The sequence below is a fragment of the Equus quagga genome, chromosome 5 (assembly GCF_021613505.1).
Source record: "Equus quagga isolate Etosha38 chromosome 5, UCLA_HA_Equagga_1.0, whole genome shotgun sequence".
In the NCBI taxonomy this organism is placed as follows: Eukaryota; Metazoa; Chordata; class Mammalia; order Perissodactyla; family Equidae; genus Equus; species Equus quagga.
This window is the reverse complement of record NC_060271.1, coordinates 112,432,050-112,457,087: the sequence shown is the minus strand read 5'-3', so window position 1 is coordinate 112,457,087 and position 25,038 is coordinate 112,432,050. Positions and strand designations below refer to the sequence as shown.

Genomic DNA, 25,038 nt, shown 5'->3' with positions numbered 1-25,038 from the left:
TTAGTTGTTTGTCTCCCAGGATTCTCAGGGTCCTGGTTTTACTTATTGTGTCTCCCTGATGTCCTCTGTATTTCTTGTAAATTAGTAGTTAGATCTGGAGCTTAATCTGATTTGAGTTTGTTTTTTTTAACTCAATTTTGTAGGTTCTCTCTTTATGATGTTAACAGGCACCACCAATGCTTAATTCGTAGACTCATTAACAATTCACTAGATGTTTCAAAGTGAAGATCGTCTGTTTCTGTCATTCTTTCTACATTTATTAGCTGAAACTCTTCCATAAAGAGAAATTTCCTTTCATATGCTGTTATGTCACTCTCTCGTGGTACAGTTTGTATAATAGAGGCGGGGAAAATGCTGTAAATTTTTTGTTTTTTAAAATTAGTTTTTAAAATGAATTGGTTCACAAGTAGTCTGCATTCATGACTAAGTAATGTCTTTAAGAAATATCTGTATAGGGCTGGCCCCGTGGCCGAGTGGTTGGGTTCGCGCTCTCCGCTGCGGGCGGCCCAGTGTTTCGTTGGTTCGGGTCCTGGGCGCCGACATGGCGCTGCTCATCGGACCACGCGGGGGCAGCGTCCCGCGTGCCGCAACTGGGGGAACCCACGGCGAAGAGTGCACGGCTGTGTACCGGGGGGCTTTGGGGAGAAAGGGGGAAAAATAAAATCTTTAAAAAAAAAAAAAAAGAAATATCTGTATAAATTCCATGATTTAAAAACATTTCTTTTGCAATTGTTTTGCTTATTGATGTTGAAATTGTGCCATTTGTGGCCAGTTTTATGCTCCTTTTAGGTTTTTTGGCTTTATTTAGAAGTACATGACTTTGTTTTTGTTAGCTTTTCATAAGATAGATGTTCCAGACTCTTTATATTTTCTGCCTAACATCTGGAATCAGCCATTTTTAGGAAGTTTTAAGGGTACAGTCTGGGCACTGTATTATGTTTGTGTATTGTGAATAACTTTTTTGGCTATTCCAGCTGCCGCAGGTGCTTCTTATCTGGGCCTTGCAAGTGACCTAATCATGTTGTTTTAGCTTTTACTTTTGTTGTGAAGTTGCGTAGGTTTTGAATGGTTTACCCCAGCCCTGTTTTTCCAATATGCCCTGTTATTTTCAATTTTTGGTTTTGCAGAATGTGAGGATTTTTAGTAAAACACAAATTGTGTTGCAGTAGAAATGCCTGTAGTTTGGAAAGGACAACAAATTTATAATGATAACATCTGATTTTATATGTCATGGGCTGAACTTTAAACTTAGCCATGAAATGTCACTGACTCTTAATGCTTTAGTTACATTTAATGAGGAACTCTTTTCATTTGTATGATTTGAGGACACTAGATAGTGAGTTGATTTAAAGAAACAGTCATAATTTTGAATTAATTTTTTTTGTTTTTAAAAACTTAGTAAACATTTGCTTTTTCTGAGTAAAGATTTTTCCTTTTTCTCTTTTCTGCACAGCATCAATAACTAGCTTTCTCACAGTGTTAGCTTGGTATCCCAATACTTTGCTCCGGACATGGTGCCTTGTGCTTCATAGTCTAACGCTCATGACAAACATGCAGCTTAATCGTAAGTTCAAAAATTGATTTCTTTAAATCTCTGACATAGACTTTATTATTCTTGCTATTAGATTCTTAAAAAAAGATTTTTCCAGGAAGTAGTATAATTGTGAAAATGATTGAATTCCTTATTTGAATATGTCTTTTCTGAATTTGTTCTTATATGTCTTTCCTTTGTGTATCTTTACTTTGGTAATATACATACTCTCATATCTACCATTACAAGTTCAAATCATATTTTTACCTTCTGAAAACTTACTTGTTATTAAAATAAAATTATGTTTAGAGTACGAAATCAAATATTTAATGTTAGTCTGTGTTTTATGCTGGTTATTCTTTTTAAAGTACTCTTGCACTTAAAATGATTTATTCTTTATAATATTCATGAACATAAATGGTTAGATTCCTCAGGTTTTGTTTTTCACATCTGAATCCCATATTCACTGAACATAATTGCTTTTTCTCAGATTCTAATGTCCTGTTAAGTTTCCTACTTTCCTCACCCCCATCCCTCTTTTTCCCATTTAAGTTAAGATGGTAAAATAATCTCTGAACCTTCTTAGAAAGGAACTTTTAGTGCTTTCTGTGGCTTTTTGTATCCCTAAATCAGGAAGATACTCTCCTACATTTTATTCTATAGTGCTTGTTGGTGTTACTTTTCATGATTAGTTCTAGGTTTTATCTGACATTCTTGAGGTTGTTGTAAGGTAGGGATCAAAGTTCATATTAGAGAGCGAGGACTAGCCATTTGTGAATTGAAATCTTCATTGCATCTGTAGATTATGACAACCGGTGGGTGGATTTCATCCCCATCCTCTTGGGCTTAATTTCATTAAATAGAAAGCTCTGGCACATTGATAAAGATATTAATTTAAATCATTGCTTAGTGTAAAATGCTATTCTGTTTTTTCATTTGGAATGTATTTTCCAAATATGGGTTCAAAAGCATCATTATTTCCTGCTGAAGATAGATTTAACTGAAAGGATATTTTATTCAATTAGAAAACTGGTGTGTTGCCTGTATATCAGTTAACAGTGTACAACCTTTATACAACTGGCATGCAAAAGTGAATAGTTTTGGGCTCAATTTATCTTGGAAAGCGGGGTTAAAATTTACCTGACTAATATACTCTGACTGGGGGAGATGATTACTAAGAATAGGCTCACCAAAAAGGCAGTAAGCGTTTAGTTATTTCTTTTCCACTTGACTGTAAACTGAATAAGATGCACATTAAACTAGGTATTTTTCACAGTTGGATTAGGAGAGAGGCAGGAGATTTGTGGTAGATGAAAATAGTGAATGGGTCCAACTCAGTCAATGCAGTGGAAATTCAGACCCTTTTAACAAATGGTAATCCCATGAATATGTTTTCTCCAGGAAATTAAAAAATGTTTGAAATATTGCATTTCTATTGTTTCAGGGTCCATTTGTTAAGAACATTTTTTTTTAATGTTTTATAGCTGGTTCCAGCAGTACCATTGGAAATCAGGAGAGTACTGCCCATCTGTTGGTTTCAGATCCAAACCTGATTCATGTTTTAGTGAAATTTCTTTCTGGCACCAATCCACATGGAACAAATCAACATAGTCCACAGGTAATACAACTTTGGAAAGCCAGTGATAGGCCCAGGCTACACAATAAACATATTTGTAAAGAAAAACTTCATGCACCTAAATATGTAAAATTTTTATTGCTAAAGTATTAAATGATAGCCTTGTATGTGTAATGTAATAAAATGCCTTGAATTATTTATAGTAATAATAGCTGTACTGAAACTGAATTATAGCTGGTAGTAAGTTTTCTCTTGGATCTTTACTGGGTATTTATGTGAATATGTATTTTTGGCATTAATTTTGTATAATGTAAGAAACATTCTGGAAATACTTAACTGAAGTCAGGGAAGCATTTAAAAAATTTTGGAATTACAAAAGTTTTTAAAATAATGTATCATGTTTAGTGACCTCTACTGTCAAGATTGACAGTTCACTAACTTAATCATTTTATAATATTAAATATTCTATTTAACAAAAAATATGTATCAGAGCTTATAAGCATTTTTAGTCTTACTACAGATTTCCTTTATATCAGTTTAATTTTGTGTTATATTGTACTGCTTTTTTAAATGTTTTTACTTCAATATATTTCTTTTCATCCAAAACTAGATTTAGCATTCATAGCATCTTTTTAAGGAAAGTTATTCAAGATTATCATGAAAGCTTATCTTTTAATTCTTAGCTGTGTGTTTACCTATATGCTAGGCCTAGATAATGTTCTACGTGCTAAAGACTGAATCTCTGAGCCTTTTGGAGCTTAAATTCTGGTGGATAAATTTAGTCAAAACTTTCATACTGAATATGTGTTAATTTTGTAGATCATAATAAAATAAATGAGATAAGGAAAAAACTGAGAAAGAAGAAACGACTTGTAATTAATGCCAGAGTTTTGGTGGGGGCAGAGGCGCATTGTCAAGTGATTATTGTACATAAAGATTACATGAATTTGGAATGTGAAGATGTCTGAGATCACTGCTTACCACTTCATTATTTTACATATGAGAAAATATGCATTATCTGCATTGCCCACCATTATACAACTATTTAGTGGTAGTGCTAGGTGTCAGGGAGCATGCCACTGTATAAAATAGTGTTTTTCCCTCCTTTCCTGTTTTTTTAAGACAGAGTAAAACTTATTAAATATCAAGCTTTCTTCAGGTATCTTCGTTTTATATAGATAATTTGGTTACAAATGTTATGATTTATATGCTCAGTATTAGAAATTGTTTACTTCAAAATAGTTTGGAGAATTACATTGCAATTTATTTTTTTAAAACTCCTCTAAGGTTTTATGATCATACCAAATTAGGATTAAATAAAATACGTAGAAGTGTTATAAAACGTTCCAAAACATACCTCAGGTTACTTAGTGTGGTACTCACTATCCTTTCTTTCATTGATGAGATAGAAGTTTAGGAAGGCAGTTTTATGTGAATTGGTACAAGTTTGCTTTTAGCTTTTAGGGTTTTTATGTTTGTTCATAGTTTTGTCTTTTTCATTCACTTTAGTATTTGCTCTGCTAGTATTTGTTTACGTGACCTTTTGTAGATCACTTCATCTCTTTGAGTCTCAGTTCTTTTGTTTTCAAATGGGATAATTAATAAGGTTCTTTGTGAAAATCAATGCATAATTCCTTTGTACTTTTCAAAGGGTTATAAAGATATTTCTTACATAATGAGATGAATCTTTTTTTGTATTGAGTTAAATAAACCTAATGTAAGTTGTTCTAAACCATAATGAAAAATTATTGACAATAGAATCTGTAATTTTCAATTTAAAAATAAATGTATCAAGACCTAAAAAGTTGATTTCCTGCTATCACTGTTAATATTTTTGTTTTTCTTCGTATGTATCGCTTGACTTAACACATGATACTTTTTAAGAGAATAATTCTGTAAATAGTATCAGTAAGCAGTTTTCAGTGGAATTTCATTTCTTTTCAGGTTGGTCCAACAGCTACACAAGCTATGCAAGAATTTCTTACTCGATTACAAGTGCATCTTTCTTCAACATGTCCTCAGATATTCAGTGAATTTTTGCTTAAGCTAATTCATATACTTTCAACAGAAAGGTAAATTTCAGTATGTACATATATTCCTGTTATAGAAGTAATATGTAATCCTCCAAATAAACTTTCCTTTACCATTTGTTGGAGGTTTATCTGGGAACAGATAAGAAGAAAGATAGTAGGGATTAAGGGGAGAAGTGTTTACTGATGTGTTTCGTGATTGTTTTCACTTCATTTCATAATAGTGTTCCCAGATCCTGAACTCTCTGTTATGAAAGGAATTTGTTAGTGTTGTCTAGTCAATTCTGACTCCTCGTGACCCTGTGTACAGCAGAGCAGAACCCTGGCTGGTCTTTTTGGGCCATCCCCTCACCTTTCAGTACTGTAGCAGACAATGCTCCGCTGCTGTTCATAGGGTTTTCATGGCAAGTTTTTCTGGAAGCAGGTGGCCAGGCTCTTCTTTCTAGTCTGTCTTAGCTGGAAGCTCCACTGAAACTGTGGGTGACCCTCCTGTTATTTGAAATACCGGTGGCATAGTTTTCAGCATCACAGCAATACACAGATGCCACAGTCTGGCATCCCACAGATTGGGGGTATGGTTTCCTGACCAGGAAAGGAACGTAGGCCTCAGTGGTGAGAGTGCTGAATCTTAACCACTAGACCACCAGGGCTGGCTATGAAAGGAATACAGTGTGTCAGATCTCTCCTTGCTTGTGATGGTTTCGTAGATTTGTTGTTATAAATCTTCTAGGTGAAATTTACTTTCAGCTGTTTAAATTGTTCTAGAATACAGATAGAGAATTAAAGCTAGTATTGATTTTATTTGAAACCAAAATATGATAAGAAAACTTGAAAATGATAGCTTAGAATAGAAAGTTACATACTAATCTCAAATAGAAATTGTAAGTAAATTTATTAACAAGATCAGACAATATGTTAAAAGAATAAACTGTGACCATGAGGGGTTGATTCTTAAAATGCATGAATGATTCAATATCATATAATATATATCATACTAATGAATCATTTTTATCATACAATAAGACATTTCATAATACCCAAGGTTGCTTTCTGATAATAACTTTTAATGAAATATAAACAGTGTCATCTTATTTAAAGTTAAAATAAAAACTGCATGAAGATCAAATCTAACTCTGGCATATTTGATTATTTTAAAAATTCTCGTTAACATCAGGAACAAGTTGAAGGTGCTGTTCGCTGTCTATTATTTAACTTCATTCTGGAAGTGCCAGTGAATTTAAAATTTTTTTTTAAATGTTTATTAGAAAATGGTTAAAATCATTTGTAGATTACATGGCTTTTCTTCAAAAAATTAATTTAAAAATATTAGAAACGAGGAAAAGGTGACAAAGTTTGACATAAAATTAATAGTTTATTCATAGTAATATTTTTTATAAAACAGCAAAATACCTGACATGTAGTACAAAAATTGAAGTGCAAAATTTATGTGGAGATATCTTTTCATAGTTGCAGATAATTTTACCTCATAGCTGTTGTCTTTGTGCGTTTTCCTCTTCCTTTATAACTATTTTAAAACACGAATGTGGTTGTAGTTCAACTTGTTTGTAGTATATACACAGTGAAGGATAGAGGCAAGAAAAAGTAGATTTACAAAACCAAAGACATGCTATTAGGATGTGCATACATGTATTTGGAAACATGAACGTGAAGATTATGTGAGAACTTGGGTGATAAAAATAAAACCAGCTGACAAGCAAAAATCAGTCACCATTTATTTCATTTTTCTTTTAACGAGGCTTTTTTTTTTTAACTCTATATGAGATCTCTAAACATATTCAATAGGTAGAGGCTTTAGTATAGTCCTGTTCATGGAGTTATACAACACTAAAAGTTTTCATATGAAAATTCTATACATTTACTCTAACATTTCCTACAGAAATATTAGTGTTGCTTTCAGTTTAGTTACATACTATGTTTTTTTTAAAGCGGAGATATTTATAGGTTTACATGCCTCAAAAACTAATTAGAAATTTCTTTTCAGCTACTCTTCCATCCTCTTCCGCCCTATATACACACTTCATAAATTTTCTAGCACAATTTCTTTAATTGAATCCATAGGCCCCGGCCCAAGATCACTCTTAGTTTTTGTTTTGCGTGTTTTTAAGAAAGTCACTGGTGTCCTGATAAATTACCAGCAACTCTTTCATTACATTAATAATATAGATTGAAAAGAAATACCCAGTCTTAGTATAAGGAGGGCATTCAGTTTTATGAGGTGAGTATTTTGCAAATATTTTCTATTGGTCTGTGGATTATATTTTCATTTTATTAACGGTCTCTTTCAAAAAGCAGTTTTTTGTTTTGATGAAGTTCTGTCAACGTTTTCGTTTGTATATTGTTATTTTTGTGTCATAAAAAAATTCTTGCCTAACCCAGTGTCATGCAGGTGATCCCCTATGTTTTCTTCCAGAAATTTTATAATTTGGGGTTTTATTTTTAGGTTTACATTGAGTTAACTTTCCATTTGGGTTAAAGTTCTTTTTTTTGCCTATGGATGTCCGTGTTCCTATACTGTTTGTTGAAAAGACTGTCCTGTTTTCATTGAATTCTCTTTGTACCCTTTTCAAAAATCAATTGTGACTGTATTTGTTTTGCTCTATTTCTGGACTCCCTTCTATAAAATTGATGTTTGTGTCTGTTCTTTTCCAATATCACTCTGCCTTGGTACTTTTATATTATTTCTTGAAATTTGGTAGTGTGGATTTTCCAACTTTGTTCTTCTTTTTTTAGAATTGTTTTGGCTATTCTAGTTCCTTTGCTTTTCCATATAAATTTTAGAATCAGCTTATTGTCCCCCCCCCCCAAAAAAAAAAAACCCCTGCTGGAGTTTGATTGAGAATGCATCAATCTATAGGTCAATTTTGGAAGAGTTGTAACCTCTTTGAGATTTTTCTTTGTACAGTCACGTGGTCAGTGAATAAAGACAGTTTTTCTCCTCCTGTCCAATGTGTATGGCTTTTTTTTTCCCCTCCCTAATAGTCCTGGTTAGGACTTCCAAAGTCATCCAATCGAAATGGTGAAATTTGCCCTCTGTTTTTTTCTCGTTCTTACTGGGAAAACATTCAGTCTTTCAGAAGTAGAGATGTTATTAGCTGTAGCTTCTTTTGTAAATGCCTGATATCAAGTTGAGGAGGTTCTTTTGTTCCTAACTTACTAAACTTTTTTAAAAATCATTTATTACTCTTAGATTTTATGAAATGCTTTTTCTGCATCTACTGAAATGGTTATATTTTGTTTCTTATAAAGTCTGCAGATATGGTGAATTACATTGATTGATTTTTTTTTTTAAGATTTTACTTTTTTCCTTTTTCTCCTCAAAGCACCCCAGTACATAGTTGTATATTTTTACTTGAGGCATGTGGGATGCTGCCTCAATATGGCTTGGTGAGCGGTGCCATGTCCGCGCCCAGGATCCGAACCAGTGAAACCCTGGCCGCTGCAGCGGAGCGTGTGAACTTAACCACTCGGCCACGGGGCTGGCCCCTGTTTTTTTTAAGTATTGGTCAACATACATTCCCAGGGTAGACTCACTTGGTCATTATGTATTATTCTTTTTATATCTTACTGGATTTAATTAGTTAGTATTTTGTTGAAGATTTTTGAATCTGTTTACGAGGGATATTTGCATTTTTCTTAGAATGTTTTGGTTTTTGTGTCAAGGTAATGCTGGACTCATAAAATGTGTCCACTTTTATATTTTCTGGAAGAAGTTGTGTAAAAGTGATTATTACTTACATATTTGATAGCATTCACCGTTGAGGCACCCTGGGTCTGGAGTTTTCTTTCTAGAAAAAGTATTCAATTTATTTTATAGATAAAGGATTGTTGAGGTTTTCTTTCTACTCGAGTGAGCTTTGGCAGTTTGTGTCTTGAAGGAATTGTTTATTTCATCTATGTTGTTGAATGTATTATTTGTAATATTTCTTAATTATCCTTTTAATGTTTATAGGATCTAGTTAGATTCCTTTTATCATTTCAGATGTTGGTAATTTTATCATTTATTTATTTTGGTTATTCTTGCTAGCAGTTTATCCATGTTATTGATATTTTCAGAGAACCAACTTAAAGCTTTGTTGATATTCTTTATTTTTTCATTTCCAATTTTTATTTCTGCTGTAATAGTTATTTCCTTTTTTCTGCTTTCTTTGTGTTTTATTTGCTCTTTTCTAGCTTAAATTGACTTTAGACCTTTCATCTTTTCTCATATAAGCATTTGACAATATCTGTCTCTAAATTGATCTATTTAGGCCACTTTACATTTAATAGTTATTGATATTGTGGACTAAAATTTATCACTTTGCCATTTTTCTATTTATTTAATCTACATTACCTATTTTTGATATTTTTCTGTCTACTTTTGGATTAAGTATTTCTTTTTTGATTTCATTTTGTTTCCACTATTGACTTACTATTGACAACTAAAAAGTTTGATAATAGTGTTTTCCCTGGCTTTACACGATACATCTTTATTTCATCACAGTCTACCTTCAAATATTATTTTACCTCAACTCAGTATAATGTCAGAACTTTAGAATAGTGTATTTCCAATTTCTTTCTCCCATCTTTTGTGACATAGTTGTCATATGTTTACTTTTACATATGCTGTAAACACATAATACATTCCTATGGTATTTTGCTTTAGATAATCACATATCTTTTAGACACTGAAGTAAATAGTATTTATGCTTGGAAATAGACAAGCCTCTTCTCCTGTATGATTAGTGTGAGGATTTGAGTCATTCTTTTCCGGAGTTGAGCTGGGTTTGGGCTTTGCTGTTGCTATGTTACCTTAGTGTTACATCAGCTTCAAATTGATCTAGTTACTTTCTGCTTCAGTAGGGCTTCGGGTACAGGGGGCTTGTTTCCAGTGTTCTTGCTCCATCCTCAAATTTTCATTCTTCTGTATACAATTGTACCACAGAGGGACTCTCTTCATGGCTGCTTCTCTAGTAGTCAGCTACTTTTGCTTGTTTCTTGGTGTTTGCTCCTAGTGGTGGCAGGTGTTCTCTGATCTCAGTCTTTGGCAGGCCTCAGGGCCCATCAATGAATTTTTTTCCTCCTTCTGTCAGCCAAATTCTGGCTTGTATCTTTGGCTATTTCTGAGCAGGAGAGCATTTCCTTCTCTCCACTGGTGGGAAACTCCTAATGATATTTTAGGATTTCTTTTCCTGACACCAAATATATGATGTTTCTTTCAGTATCATTTTTCTGATTATCTGACATCCACTGTCTCATACAATTCAATTCTATTCTGACACCACCCAAAGTTAGCATGAGATTCACACGTTTAACTGCTCAGTCTCACAAGACTGCCCTCACTTCAGGGGCCAGTTTCAAGTTCCCAGGTTACCCACCCATCTGTCCAGTTTGGCTACAAATTCAGGTGTTCTCACAACCCTCTCCTTAGGTTCCATAATCCACTAGAATGACTCATAGAACCTAAGAAAAAGTGTGTTATTTACCAGTTTGTTATAAAATGTATAACTCAGGAACAGCTAAATGGAATAGATACATAGGGCGAGGTGTGTATGGGAGGTGGTTAGGGAGAGTGCCTGTGAATGGAGGTGATCTCCAAGAGTTCTGTGTTACCACCTTCGCATACCTGGTGTTTAGCAATTTGTTAAATGTTTTTGCTGAATTCTTCTTACCTATTTGTGTTTTGCTAGAATCTCTTCTTCCCCAGTTCTGACACAGAAAAGCCAGTGCTCATGTTGCATCTCCCTGAAGGTGCCTGTCTTTTCATGGATTTCAGGCTTTTTGGTACCCTGTGACCTCAGCTCTCTTATGGATTCAAGAAAACTTATGACTTGACAGTTAGTTTGGCTTCTTCTTGTTGATAGGTTGGGGGTGATGATCTTTCTAGCTTTTTGTATCTTAGGCATAAGCAGAACTTGAGAGCATTCAATTTTGATGCATAAGAATTATTTGACTGAATCTTAATTTTTGAAAAACAAAATCAGTAGGGAATGTCTAAAATAGCAACATTTGAGGATGTAACAAACCAGAGCTCATTTCATTATGAGGAGTTCCTTATGCCTTAAGTATTTTAATCTGTAGCTGCAAAATCACCTATTTTATTTACTTGTCCTTTAGTTTTCTATTTGGAAGGGAAATCATTTTTTGGTTTTGTATAAAGTAGAGGCAAGAACAAGGACGACTCAGGAAGAGATCTAAACTGTTTGCTACAAAATGAAGTAGTGAATACCAAAAGTTTAATTATTCTTTAGCTTTCTTGTATTGTGGTAGTTAGTTCTTTCAAAACAACTTGAAATGGATTGCTTTTTAATCCTCTTTTTTTTTTTTTCACAGGGGTGCCTTCCAGACAGGCCAAGGACCTCTTGATGCCCAAGTAAAGCTCTTAGAATTCACTCTGGAGCAGAATTTTGAAGTCGTTTCAGTTAGTACTATTTCTGCTGTGATAGAATCTGTCACCTTTTTAGTGCATCACTATATCACGTGCTCAGACAAAGTAATGTCTCGAAGTGGATCAGATAGCTCAGTGGGTGCTCGAGCATGCTTTGGGGGACTCTTTGCCAACCTCATTCGTCCAGGTGATGCAAAAGCAGTTTGTGGCGAAATGACAAGAGATCAACTCATGTTTGATTTGTTAAAACTGGTTAACATTTTAGTACAGCTGCCTCTTTCAGGCAATAGGGAATACAGTGCAAGAGTGTCTGTGACCTCCAGTACAACAGACAGTGTTTCAGATGAAGAAAAAGTCTCAGGAGGCAAAGATGGTAATGGAAGCAGTAGTAGTATTCAAGGATCACCTGCATATGTTGCTGACTTAGTGTTAGCCAACCAACAGATTATGAGCCAGATTTTGTCTGCTCTGGGCCTGTGTAATAGCAGTGCCATGGCGATGATAATTGGTACGTATTGAGAATATTAATCTTATGCTTGTTTATGGTACTATATCTCTTTTCTTAAGCAATATATGAATTCATTTTCTTTTTATTTTATAGCATGGAGCTATTTTATTGTAAACTTCTTAGCACGATTTTTATTAGTGAAAACTTTTACGGAGTGCCTTCAATCAATAAATGAAATTGAAATATTGAAAAATTTTAATTATGAATTTAAAAAAATGGGAAAATACTAACAAAATAACTTGTAGTGAGGTAAATTAAGAAAAAAAAATCACTCTCATAAATCAGGTACCATAATATATAGCCACACATCTCTAACGTTTTAAAGATGAAAAATTTCACATCAAATTTTGTATTAGGGAACAAGTGAGATATATTTATTCACATTTTTTTAAGTGAAATGTAAAATTTTATTCAAAGTGTAAAACAGTTTCTGTGACACATATATCAATGTAAAACCCATATAGTTGCTTAACTTTACTACCTATTGAAAACTAATGTTAGTTTTTTTAAATAATTGAACTTGTGTAAATTTTGACAAAATCCATTTCTGATAACATTTTTGTGTGTTAGTATTTCTTTCTTTGTGTAAGGGAAACAACCATATCTTCTCTTTGATTAGATGTTTTGAAATAGAGTTACATAACAGTATCGCTTCTTTTTCTTTCAATTTTCTTTCTTCTTGATATATAGCTAACAATGGTGTATAGCTAATGATATATAGCTTCTTGATTTATACCTTAGTCATAACAGAGCCATTTCCTTTTATTAAAAAGATAACCAAAAACATTCTTTACTGAATGTTATGAGAGAAATTTTTATTTCTAGATATATGTATATGTATACACACACACACAGCTATTATGTACCCATCCTTCAATGGTTTCAGGAAAAATGGCTTTTAAGGCTTCTCTATTTTAATTATTATTGGTTTTTAAGGATATGTTTTTAAAAAAATGTGTAATCTTTTTATTTAAACTAGGTGCAAGTGGATTACATCTCACTAAACATGAAAACTTTCATGGTGGGTTAGATGCCATATCCGTTGGGGATGGATTGTTTACCATACTGACAACTCTTAGTAAAAAAGCTTCTACAGTCCACATGATGCTGCAGCCAATTTTAACCTACATGGCCTGTGGATATATGGGCAGACAAGTAAGTTCAATCCAGCAACAATTAGACTAATTTAAGTAGCTTCCAGCAGTGGCAGAGGATTATGTATAGGACGGAGACAAATAGAGTATTCATATTACATATTGGAAAATGAACAGCATCAGCGGATGAGAACTGTAGAGCTTCTATTATTAGTAGAAGCTGGAGAGTTAAGTTTCCTTGAAGGAATATTGTCAAAGATGACCACAGTGATATAAGAATAAAACATTTAACATATATTCTTAACTTTCAGATTTTTTTTCCTGTTGTCCCGAGAAGTAGTTTTTTCCTTTTCCCTAAAAATAGCATAGTTGAATACCAAAATGTTCTCTGTAGATGTTACATATGCAAATTTAATATGAGTATTTTTTCAAGCTTATGTTGCATGTTTAGTTTCCTTTCAGTTAAAAGGGATTAGGGTAATTTTAAAAGAAAAATTAGAATGTTACTGTATTTTATATTTTCTTTTTAAAATAATGAAATTTTAGGAATCAGTGTGATTATTTTAACTTCTAGTCCCTTGACCATTTTTTCAAATGCAGATTTTAAAACATAATTTCTTAAAGAGTCTTTTTTTATGTCACTATATAATTTTTCTTAAATATTTATTGCATGTGTATATATATTTCTCCATTGGAAGATACAAAGTTATTTGAGAAGGATCAGTTTTTAAGTGAAATTAGTGTCTAGTGTAATACAAAATCAGTATGCATTAAGGTTGAAATGGTAATAGTAGGGAAAGACAGATGTTTAAAAAAATGCTCTGAGTTCAGAGAGGAGACTATTTCCTTCCTTTTTGATTCGGGTAAGATTTCTTGCGTATTTTGGCAGACATTTGGTATTTGGTCGTTTAGATTAAGGCTGTCACTTTACAATAATTAACTATATAAGAATATTACATTGAATAAGAAGTTTAGTTGTCCTAATACACAGGAAATATTTAATCACCATTTTAAAATCACAGTATACATGTGTGTTTTTTTTAGGGCTCTCTTGCTACTTGCCAGTTATCAGAACCATTACTGTGGTTTATTTTGAGAGTATTGGATACTAGTGATGCCTTGAAAGCTTTCCACGATATGGGTAAGATAAAATTCCAAAAACTCTCATTTAAGTGTAATCATTCGATAGTACATTATGTTCTTATTTTTGTAGCCTTCTGTGAAAGTTGACTCAATGTCAAACCATCTATCTTAACATAATTTTCATTTAGTATTCTTTTTAAATGTAGGTGGTGTTCAGCTCATTTGCAACAACATGGTTACTAGTACAAGGGCTATTGTAAACACTGCAAGAAGTATGGTATCAACTATTATGAAATTTCTTGACTCTGGTCCAAATAAAGCAGTTGATAGCACTTTGAAAACAAGAATCCTAGCCTCTGAGCCTGACAATGCAGAAGGGATCCATAACTTTGCACCCCTCGGTAAGAAAAGTTATTAATCTTATCGGTATGCATTTATGTAGTTTATTAGCTGGTATGAAGCAAAAATAGTTGTCAAAACATTCTGCTGATTAAAAGGAAGTGTTTTTTTTTAAATATTGGCACCTGAGCTAACAGCTGTTGCCAATCTTATTTTTTCTTTCTGCCTTTTCTCCCCAAATCCCCCCAGTATATAGTTGTATATTTTAGTTGTGGGTCCTTCTAGTTGTGGCATGTGGGACACCACCTCAGCATGGCCTAATAAGCGGTGCCATGTCTGCGCCCAGGATCTGAACCAGGGAAACCCCGGGCCACTGAAGCAGAGCGCGCAAACTTAACTACTTGGCCACGGGGCCTGCCCCTAAAAGGAAGTTTTTGATAGTTCTTTAGTAGTGAAATTTATTTTTATTTCTGAGTTTAAATAGAAGCACAATTTATGAAACCAAATAGCAGATTTTTATGTCAGTCTTCACTGTAGATGTTAATCAGTTTTGAAGGACTTGTTCCTTCTTATTTTGACTGGTATTTTCTTTTTAAGAAACTTCAGATTTAGACAGTCCTTTTTCCAGTCTACGTAATTCCTTTTATTTATTTTTTTTCTGTATTTCTAACTCATGAAAATTGACAACTGAGAATAAAGGTGATTATTTTCAAGTTGAAGCCTATATTAGACATTCTTTTTTATTTAAATCATTTGAGGATATTTGTGCTAGATTTGTTGTTACTACTTTAGTTTTCATTTGACGTGTGAGTATAAAGAAAGTAGGCAGCAGTTAATAATGAACTGTCTCCTTGCCAGTTGACTGGATGTCCTGATGTTTTATGAATACTGTGACAAATCATGCTAAGTGTACTAAGTACATTCCTGGTATCAAATGTTCATGTTCTGAGCTAATTTTTCTAGTGTAATTGTTGTGATTTGAATAGTTCTTGATGCTTTATTGTGTTTCTTTTGCACATTAGGTACAATCACATCTAGCAGTCCTACTGCCCAGCCAGCCGAGGTGCTTTTGCAGGCTACACCACCCCATAGAAGAGCTCGCTCTGCTGCTTGGTCCTACATCTTTCTGCCAGAGGAGGCTTGGTGCGACCTTACCATTCACCTTCCTGCAGCAGTGCTTCTTAAAGAGATACATATTCAACCTCACCTTGCATCTCTTGCAAGTGGGTAATATTTTTAATAAAGACACATCATGAATATAAACTATAATATAGAAACATTTAAAAATGAGGAAAATATTTAGCAGTGATGTACTCAGATTTATTTCCAGATTGCTTAATTTTGAACAGTTTTTAGTTTAATATTAAACGTTACCACCCAAATCATTTCCCATGAAATGGATTAACATGGTTATTCCCCTCAAACAAATAGAATGTTGTATGAAATCCAAACAAATATATTCCCATTATGCATTATTTTGCCTTTCTTCATCTTCACATTTATTAAGCAATAGCTTTAAGTCAAAATGAGTTAGTTTACATACCTCTAAATAGCAGTTTTAGTTTTCCTAGCTCTGTAATGTGAAATTAACATCGATTCATTTCCCCCTCTATCCCCCATTGTAAGATAATTACATCTGTAAAGAAGTTTTTATTGTAATATTTGAGTGTAATATTTTGAATATTTGAGTGTGATTTTTAAAATTTGTAATATTTTGAGTATCATTCATTAGATGCTTTTTTACTGAGTACATCTTGTTGTAACTTTGCCAGGTAAATAATTCAAAAGAATTTTTAGAAAGCAAGTTACACATTAAGAAGAGCAGGAACTCTTTCAAGTATTCATAAAGGAATGGGAAATACTACTTTGCATTTATGATGGTCCCCAGGTTTTTTCTATATAAATATACTAGTTTTTACAGAATTGTTCAAATTATCACGTTTGTTTATGTTCTTTGAGTGATTCTTACTGCTATCAAATGCCACTCAATAATTACATGAAGAACTATAGGAAATTTTGTACATCCCTGGCATATTTGGAAGAATAAATTTTTCCACTTATTTGCAAGATTAGGCTATTATTATACCCTAATACGGTTGTGGAATCCACACGTCTTAAATAAAAACAGATATAATGAATAAAATAGTAGAAAAGAAAAACACTAATCCACTGTGTTTTAGCAGGTCAAAAAATATATTACATGGTAAAATGCAAGCCAATATAAGACTTGGGATAATCTAAGATGAGGAAGAAATTGATTTTATTTGGAAAGATAAAGAGTGGTTCATGTAAGTGATAGCTTTGAAGTATGGTTAGAATTTGGACATGGGAATTGAGATAGGACGAATGTTACACAGGAGAACTCTGTTCATTATAAAAGTCTATAGGTTAGGTGTTGCCTACATATGCTTAATAAAACATTTTGGTTTTATTATTGGATTGGAGCACAAATTGAAGATACATTGTGTTTCATTGGAAATAACATAGCCTTTAGAATCAAACGTGGACTTAAATATAAAATGTGTTATTTGTTCCTGTGGGAGTTTGGATTACTTAATCTTTTTGAGTTTGTCAGCTTGTGTAAATGTGGATAATATTTATCTCAAAAGGTTATGAACATTAAATTTAAAAATTGATGTAACTTGTCTAATTCTCAGTGTAAACCTGGTATGTAATTGGCATACAATAAAAGTTACGTCCTAATTTTACAATTAAAATCAAAATTCAAATGTTGTTTTAGTTGATAGAAAATTTATTATATGGGCTTCCATGTTATGTTAGATAGAAATAATTTTCCCATAGCAGCTGCTGGTTGGTACTTCATTGGGCCTCCTTAAATTTTAGCAGGGAGTGATCTTTTTAAAAAAAAAACTGGATATTTGTTTAAATTTTGAAAGAGAAACAAAAGATTAGAAGTGGAAACAATTTCTAAACATGGCTATGTTTAAAATCAATGCAATATGATAGTAGTGAAATAATGAGTTGGTGGGAAAGCACTTTTTTTTTTTTAACAATTACATTCTTCCCAAATTATTTATAGTAGTAACCCATAGCATATTAATCAGATGTCCCATATTTTTGGTGATAATTCTGAGTGAAGTAGAAATAACAGAGTAATTGCCTTTTTGACTGCTCTTTTCCTTGGATAGAATCAAGTACATGTGGATTACATATCTTCAGTTATTCCTTTTTTAGCTGAATATTAGAATTTTTTAAACCATTTTTATTATATTGTCGATTTCATATTTTATGTTGGAAAATAGCTCCAAAATCAGTTATGGTGAAAGTCAGTGACAAAGTATGATTTGGTGTATAAAATTTCCTTCTACTAGTTCATAATAAATATAACTGAAAACTGCTGTTTTACCGGGATTTCCACTATAATATGAGGTCTAGTTCACTTTTTCTTTAGTGATTCTTTAATTTTTCTCCTCCTGCAGCCTGCCCATCCTCAGTGTCTGTTGAAGTAAGTGCAGATGGAGTAAATATGCTACCTTTGTCCACTCCTGTTATCACAAGTGGTCTCACCTACATAAAAATTCAGCTTGTAAAAGCTGAAGTAGCTTCTGCTGTCTGCCTTAGACTCCATCGTCCACGAGATGCTAGCACATTAGGCCTTTCACAAATTAAATTACTGGGCCTCACCGCTTTTGGTACCACTTCGTCAGCAACGGTTAATAATCCCTTTCTTCCATCTGAAGATCAGGTATCCAAAACAAGGTATGTTTATTTCTCACTCTTAAAAAAAGTTTTCTGTGCTTTTTATGAAATTGTTTATTCTGTGGTTTCTTTCTTTTTTAAGGTGTAGGAAGTTCTTTGTTCCATAGGTATCTATATAATATCATAATTTTATTAAGATTAATAGAGATAAGAATTCTGTAGAAGCAGAACCCTGAGGATTGTTAAAATTGAGATTTATGTGTGTTTAATCCTTGAGATAACCCAGAGTGTGGTATATGTGAGTATGGGTTCCAGTTCTTTGGATCATAGTCTAATATAGGAATTTCCAGATGTCTATCACCAGGAGTACATCTGAACCATACAAACTGATCATACAGACAGATACCTAGTCTTATATAATAATTCATAAATGCCAGTCAGCAGAAGGGTTAGATTTGAACCATACAAACTGACCAAACAAAGACCTGGGTATATCATTTAATTTATATCCTTTGGGTAAATTTTGATAGTTGGAAATTTTATAGACTTGATTTGTTGAAAGTTTTGCCTGGTAAAAAAATTTAGGATTTCTTTTTTAAGATTGGCATCTGAGCTAACAAGTGTTGGCAGTCTTTTTTCTTTGTTTTCCTGCTCTTTCTCCTCAAATCCCCCCAGTACGTAGTTGTATATTTTAGTTGTGGGTCCGTCTAGTTGTGGCATGTGGGACGCCGCCTCAGGCCTGATGAGCCCCATGTCCGTGCCCAGGACCTGAACCGGCGAAACCCTGGGCTGCCGAAGCGGAGTGTGCGAAGTTAACCACTCGGCCACTGGGCCAGCCCCTAGGATTTGTTTTTTATTCTCAAGCTGCCAAGACTGCAGTTTTGAGAGTCTACCATCCTATAAAGTTTGTATTTATGTATGTAAATATATGAATATATAAAAGCATTTCCTGGATAATAAAAAAAGCAAGCACATAGTTCCTAAATGCTATTACTACTGAAGTAATTTTATTTGTTATGTTATAGGTGAAACTTAGTGTATGTTTAATTCTTTATTGATGTTACAGTCTTCTAAAACTTCTTTTACATAGGTTGGTGCTATTATGAAACACAACATGTAGATCTTTAAGTTTTGTTTTACCCATGAAATAATTTGAGTTACTTAAATTTACCATATAAGCCATTTTGTGTTGTGTATTTCAGTATTGGATGGTTACGGTTATTACATCATTGCCTTACTCACATAAGTGATTTGGAAGGAATGATGGCAAGTGCGGCTGCACCAACTGCTAATCTGCTACAGACTTGTGCTGCCTTATTGATGTCGCCGTACTGTGGAATGCATTCACCCAACATTGAGGTCGTGCTTGTAAAGATAGGACTGCAGTCCACTAGAATTGGCCTCAAGCTTATAGACATTCTTCTGAGAAATTGTGCAGCATCAGGCAGTGATCCTGCAGGTGACAGTTAACTTTGATATTTTAATTTTTATGTATCTGCAAAGTAATGACAGTTGGACTGTGTGGTATTTGTGATTAGTTCTGTTTCTGAAATTAGCTTCCATTATTGCTTCATTAGTTTTGGAGTTTATTTTTTGTTATTGTGTTGGAAATTACAGAAGAGTTATTTTTAAAGAATAATTTAAAGTGAAATTGATCAGATCTTCCCATCCCGTTTGCTTATTTACCAAACTTTTTCTTTTGATTCTTTGTTTCAAGATTTAAATAGCCCTTTACTTTTTGGAAGACTGAATGGACTCTCTTCTGACTCTACAATAGACATTCTTTACCAGCTTGGAACAACTCAGGATCCTGGAACAAAAGACAGGTATATGACAATCTCATTTTTCATTTAAGGACACACATACACATAATCACACATAGCGAATGTTACTTGTAATACTGTTGCCTTAGGTCATTTAATAAAAGTTGACTGTTGATTATATTATACATTTACCTGTATGCCTTACATGATGCAACATCTGGAGAGTTTGACATATTTGGATATATTATAAGCATATTTGAACTCGAATAGAAATATTAATCAATATTGCTTTTGAGGAGTGGATTGGAATAAAATACTAAATATATCACAACCATGTTGTGAGGGGATCTGTGTAAGTTGATGGAGTCATACTCATATTGTCTATCTTAGGTGGTACTTATTAAATGTGTGAATATAGGAATATTGTGTCTATATTAGGTACTTGGACTATTTTGATAATGGTAATAATGTTTGTTTTGATTACTTATTATCACTTGTTTATAAGACTCTACCATGTTTCTTCTGCTTCCTACCACAAAGTGAAACACTGTCATACCAAGTAAATAATATCTGAATGTTTCACCTAAATGTTTAGTGATTTTTCAGTATAATATAATTTTAGAAGAGTTTTACTAATGTAGTTCTTCCCTGATGTCTTCTACCTCCAAATTGATAAGAACTCCAAGTATTTTTGAAACAGATTTTTAAAAAATTGTTGAGTGGTTTTGATATTCTCTGTTTTTATGAATATCATCTATATCAGAAGAACATTTATAGACTGTGTGATTCTAAATAATCTTTATGCTAGAGATTATTTCCTGAGTTAATATCCTTTTATATATGTATAGGATATTTCATATCCTTTAATATTTTTGTTAATTTATATTTAAAATGAAATCATTTGGTATTTTCTTAATTTCCTCATAAATTATTAACAAATAATTTTTTGTTCGCTACCTGCTCATTTTTATAGGTACTTACTGAGTAGCTGCTATAAGCCTGGAATTGTGCTAGATACTAGAGTCTGGCTTTCTGCCCTTGGAGTTGAGGAGACAGAGCAGTGTTACTCACAAGGGAAGATTTACGCAGGTCACACTTGGGGGTATGGAATAGAGTGCCAGGCAGTGAGGGTGTCTAGGAAAAATTGTTACTTAATCACTGATAATGTAATAGGTCTCATTTATTTTCAGCTAATTGCCTTCATGTTCTCTAGATTAAAAATGTTTAAGTGGCGTATTTAACAAAGTAAATTTATTTTCAGCATGATAACTTCAAAATATTAAACAGGCTAACTTCTTTTCCATTAAACTTTTTGCTTTATATAAACGATAGAACTTTTTAAAAATAGATTGGACTGTTTTTTGACAAAGTAAATAGGAATTTATGCCAAATTTTAATCATAATGGTTGATAGGGTTAAGAAATACATAAAAAGTTTGTGTTAAATATTTTTCTAGAGCAGATTTCTTGAAGTATCTTATGATTATTTAATTTTTAATAGTTTTTTATTATAAGAAAATTACACTTAATAAAATTATTTTCTTTGCATAATTCTTTTTAAAACATAAACGTTTCAGAACTAATGATAGTAACTAGATTGTTTGCTGCTATGTACTGAGAAAATTGTACTCTTCCCTAATTGTTTCATCTCCCTTCCCGTTCTCTAACTTGTGTTTATTTTCTATTATATGAAATGTAAAGGCTTTTATCTTCAGTCTTCCAGGGTAGAAGGAGGGATTAAGTTGTAGTATATACCTTTGACCCCCTTTCTTTTACCCTGAGGCAAAGATTCTTGTGGTCTAAACTAGAAATTTGAAGGCAAACAAAACAAAGATAATACAGTGTTTTAAGTACTTGGCAATAAGTCTTATCACCGTTCTTTTTTAAATAAAGACTCCAGAGCATTATTGCTTTAAAAAGTCTTTTGCTTTCATTTAGTGGTCCCCAGCTCTAGGGGTTTGAGGGTAGGGTGGTGCTTGAAAAAGTACATATGTTGGGGCTATATTCTGTTATCAGAGTGAGGGAACGTGGGTGGCTGCTACTAGTATTTTATAGTTCGGAGCCAGAAGTATGAAACCTACTATATTGTATGAGATTCTTTGCAATGAAGAATTGGCCCCAGGTCACTGCTCTACATTGTGTGAATTTGTTATAAAACAAAAGGCAATTGAGAGGAGAGGGTGAGTTTGTTAAGCTATGTATCCTATAGTTGTATATATTTATATATTTTGTCATAAATGAGGTGAGAATCAGTGTTTATTTGCTAAATTATAGTTGTGTTCTCTCAAACATTTTCATTTGTTGAGATTGGTAAGGTTATTGGAAAATTAGAACTACTATGTCCTTTATTGCTGATATAATTCCTTTTCCCTCCTATTTTAGATTAAAATCATCAAGAACAATTAGTACACTATTCTGATAAATACTTTGGTTACATACAGTGGTGATATTTATCCATATAAAATTATCGGTTGTGGTATAATTGGTTATTTGAATATATTTTCTTCTTTTAAGAATTCAGGCCTTGTTAAAATGGGTCAGTGATTCTGCAAGAGTGGCTGCTATGAAGAGAAGTGGCAGGATGAGCTACTTGTGCCCTAATTCTTCAACCATAGAGTATGGTCTTCTAATGCCATCTCCTTCTCACTTGCACTGTGTAGCAGCAATTCTATGGCATAGTTATGAACTGCTTGTAGAGTATGACTTACCAGCACTGCTGGACCGAGAGCTCTTTGAGTAAGTATGGTTTGTGAAATCTTTTTTTTTTTCCCAGTACTAGATCACTTTAGGTTTTCACTTGATGAAGCAGTATTTTATATGCTTATTTGGATAAAAATAATACTTTGAAAATAGTAATTGAATATAATCAGGTATAATTTTGAAATTAGATGTCACACAAATTTAATTAGTCTTCATGATGTTTTTCCCCTCTGTGTTTATGAAGATATGTTAGTGTCCCTGTCCACTTTTCTCACCTATAGTTAAAAAGTTTAAAGGGTGCTTCCACAGTTCACAGTAGTTATTCTCATTTGCAAATTTACCCACTAGATTCTTTTATCTTTAATGTGAAACTGTGAAGGAAAAGTATTGTGAGAAATTTTGGAAGACCTACTTCTTTACTTTAGACCAAGTTTTTATAATTAGCTGTTTTTACTGCTTTCTAGACAGCTGTTACAATTGTTCTTTTAAGAAGTAGTTTCCACTTACTCACATTTCTACACCAAACTCAGCTAAGGGTTTGCTGAACTTATTGCCTGATAACTGCTAAGTCTGTAGCAGAATATTATATTTATTTCTCAAGAGTTCTATGACTCATAAAGGTTGGCCTTTTGTCCTCTAGTCTGTCATTTTCATATTTGGCCCTACCAGTTGGCATAATCCATGACTTACTAGTGAAACTCATTAATAGTTTTCAATTTGCAGACATGAATTTAAGCCATCAGTCATGTCAATTCAATCTAAACATTTCTTTGGTATAATTTTTCATTGTTTCTCTTGGTGACTTTTTTGAGGTCACACACAGAATGGTAGAACTATTTTAATATAAATCTCTTGGTTTTCTGTACTCATTTTACAAGTCTAATCTAACCTCCAATCTACTTAAATAACATATCTCACAAGCAGTCATCCTGAAATCTTAAGTCATAATATTTAATGTCAAATAAACTATAACTTTCATCAGAGTGATCTCTCAGAAATATTTGAAGCAGTGAGGTCTTTCTAAAAATATGTATGTGTTGTTAACGTGGTATCTTTTATTCCCCTAGGTTGCTTTTTAATTGGTCCATGTCTCTTCCCTGCAATATGGTTTTGAAGAAAGCTGTTGACAGTCTACTTTGCTCGATGTGTCACATACACCCAAGTTATTTTTCTTTGCTCATGGGCTGGATGGGAATTACCCCTCCTCCAGTACAGTGTCACCATAGGCTGTCCATGACAGATGATAGTAAAAAGCAAGATCTTAGTTCGTCTTTAACAGATGACTCTAAAAATGCACAAGCGCCTCTCACACTGACTGAATCACATTTGGCAACCCTTGCTTCCTCCTCTCAATCTCCAGAAGCTATCAAACAATTATTGGACTCAGGTTTGCCTTCTCTTCTTGTGAGGAGTCTGGCTAGTTTCTGCTTTACCCACATTTCTTACTCAGAAAGCATTGCTCAGTCACTAGATATTTCCCAGGACAAACTCAGGCGGCATCATGTTCCACAGCAATGTAGTAAGATGCCTATCACAGCAGACCTGGTTGCTCCTATTCTTAGGTTTTTGACAGAAGTTGGCAATAGCCATATTATGAAAGACTGGCTCGGTGGGTCTGAAGTCAATCCACTATGGACAGCACTTCTGTTTTTATTGTGTCACTCTGGGTCCACTTCTGGAGGACATAATTTAGGTGCACAGCAGACCAGTGCAAGATCAGCTTCTCTTTCTTCAGCTGCTACAACAGGATTGACTACTCAACAGAGGACAGCAATTGAGAATGCAACCGTTGCGTTCTTTCTGCAGTGCATTTCATGCCACCCTAATAATCAAAAGCTGATGGCACAGGTAAAAGTAGAAAACTGGCTTATGTTGTAGGTGTCTTATTTAATATGCTGTCACATAGCACAGTGAAATCAATTAAGAAAGGGACATGTATTAAGGGCAGGTTGATGGTAAAGTTTGGGGTTCGGTGGATCCAAATTTAAACCATTATTAAAAATAAAGTACTGATACCTCCTCCCTTCTCCCCTGAACTGTCACATAAATCAGTTACTCTTTTTTATGAGGTAATGGGATACTTCATTGAGATTCTAGCTATGGGTCATACATTCCTCCCTTAAAAACTCCCCCAAGTAAACAGAACAAGCCTAAAAGAATAAAACTTCAGCTGCTGAAACAGGCTTGATCGCTTGAAGGTGGTCATTGAGAGCCTCATCGGCATTGATGCATTGTCTTTTGTTGTAACTGGATTGTTACAACTGTTGGTTTGCTTCTAATGAAGTGGATGTTAGCGTAGGTTTCAGATAGGAGACTCTTGACAAATCACATTAAAAATCTGAAAGGTGATTTTATTGTATTAAGTCCATG

General features: G+C 33.5%; 1 protein-coding gene across 12 annotated transcripts in view; it reads left to right on the top strand.

Annotated features, from left to right (window-relative positions):
- BIRC6 (baculoviral IAP repeat containing 6) overlaps window positions 1-25,038 on the top strand; it is a 221,425-nt gene that overhangs the window by 114,605 nt on the left and 81,782 nt on the right. For all 12 annotated transcript variants that reach the window (XR_006888703.1, XR_006888704.1, XM_046662165.1 and 9 more), the window contains 13 exons: window positions 1,454-1,564; window positions 3,016-3,149; window positions 5,052-5,179; window positions 11,468-12,030; window positions 13,010-13,185; window positions 14,169-14,265; window positions 14,414-14,608; window positions 15,569-15,769; window positions 17,987-18,266; window positions 19,409-19,665; window positions 19,924-20,032; window positions 22,483-22,704; window positions 23,736-24,516. Coding sequence is in view for 10 of the 12 variants with exons in the window: in XM_046662165.1 (XP_046518121.1) it covers window positions 1,454-1,564; window positions 3,016-3,149; window positions 5,052-5,179; window positions 11,468-12,030; window positions 13,010-13,185; window positions 14,169-14,265; window positions 14,414-14,608; window positions 15,569-15,769; window positions 17,987-18,266; window positions 19,409-19,665; window positions 19,924-20,032; window positions 22,483-22,704; window positions 23,736-24,516 (3,254 nt within the window). In the remaining 2 variants the exon portion in view is untranslated. The remainder of the gene's footprint in view (window positions 1-1,453; window positions 1,565-3,015; window positions 3,150-5,051; window positions 5,180-11,467; window positions 12,031-13,009; window positions 13,186-14,168; window positions 14,266-14,413; window positions 14,609-15,568; window positions 15,770-17,986; window positions 18,267-19,408; window positions 19,666-19,923; window positions 20,033-22,482; window positions 22,705-23,735; window positions 24,517-25,038) is intronic.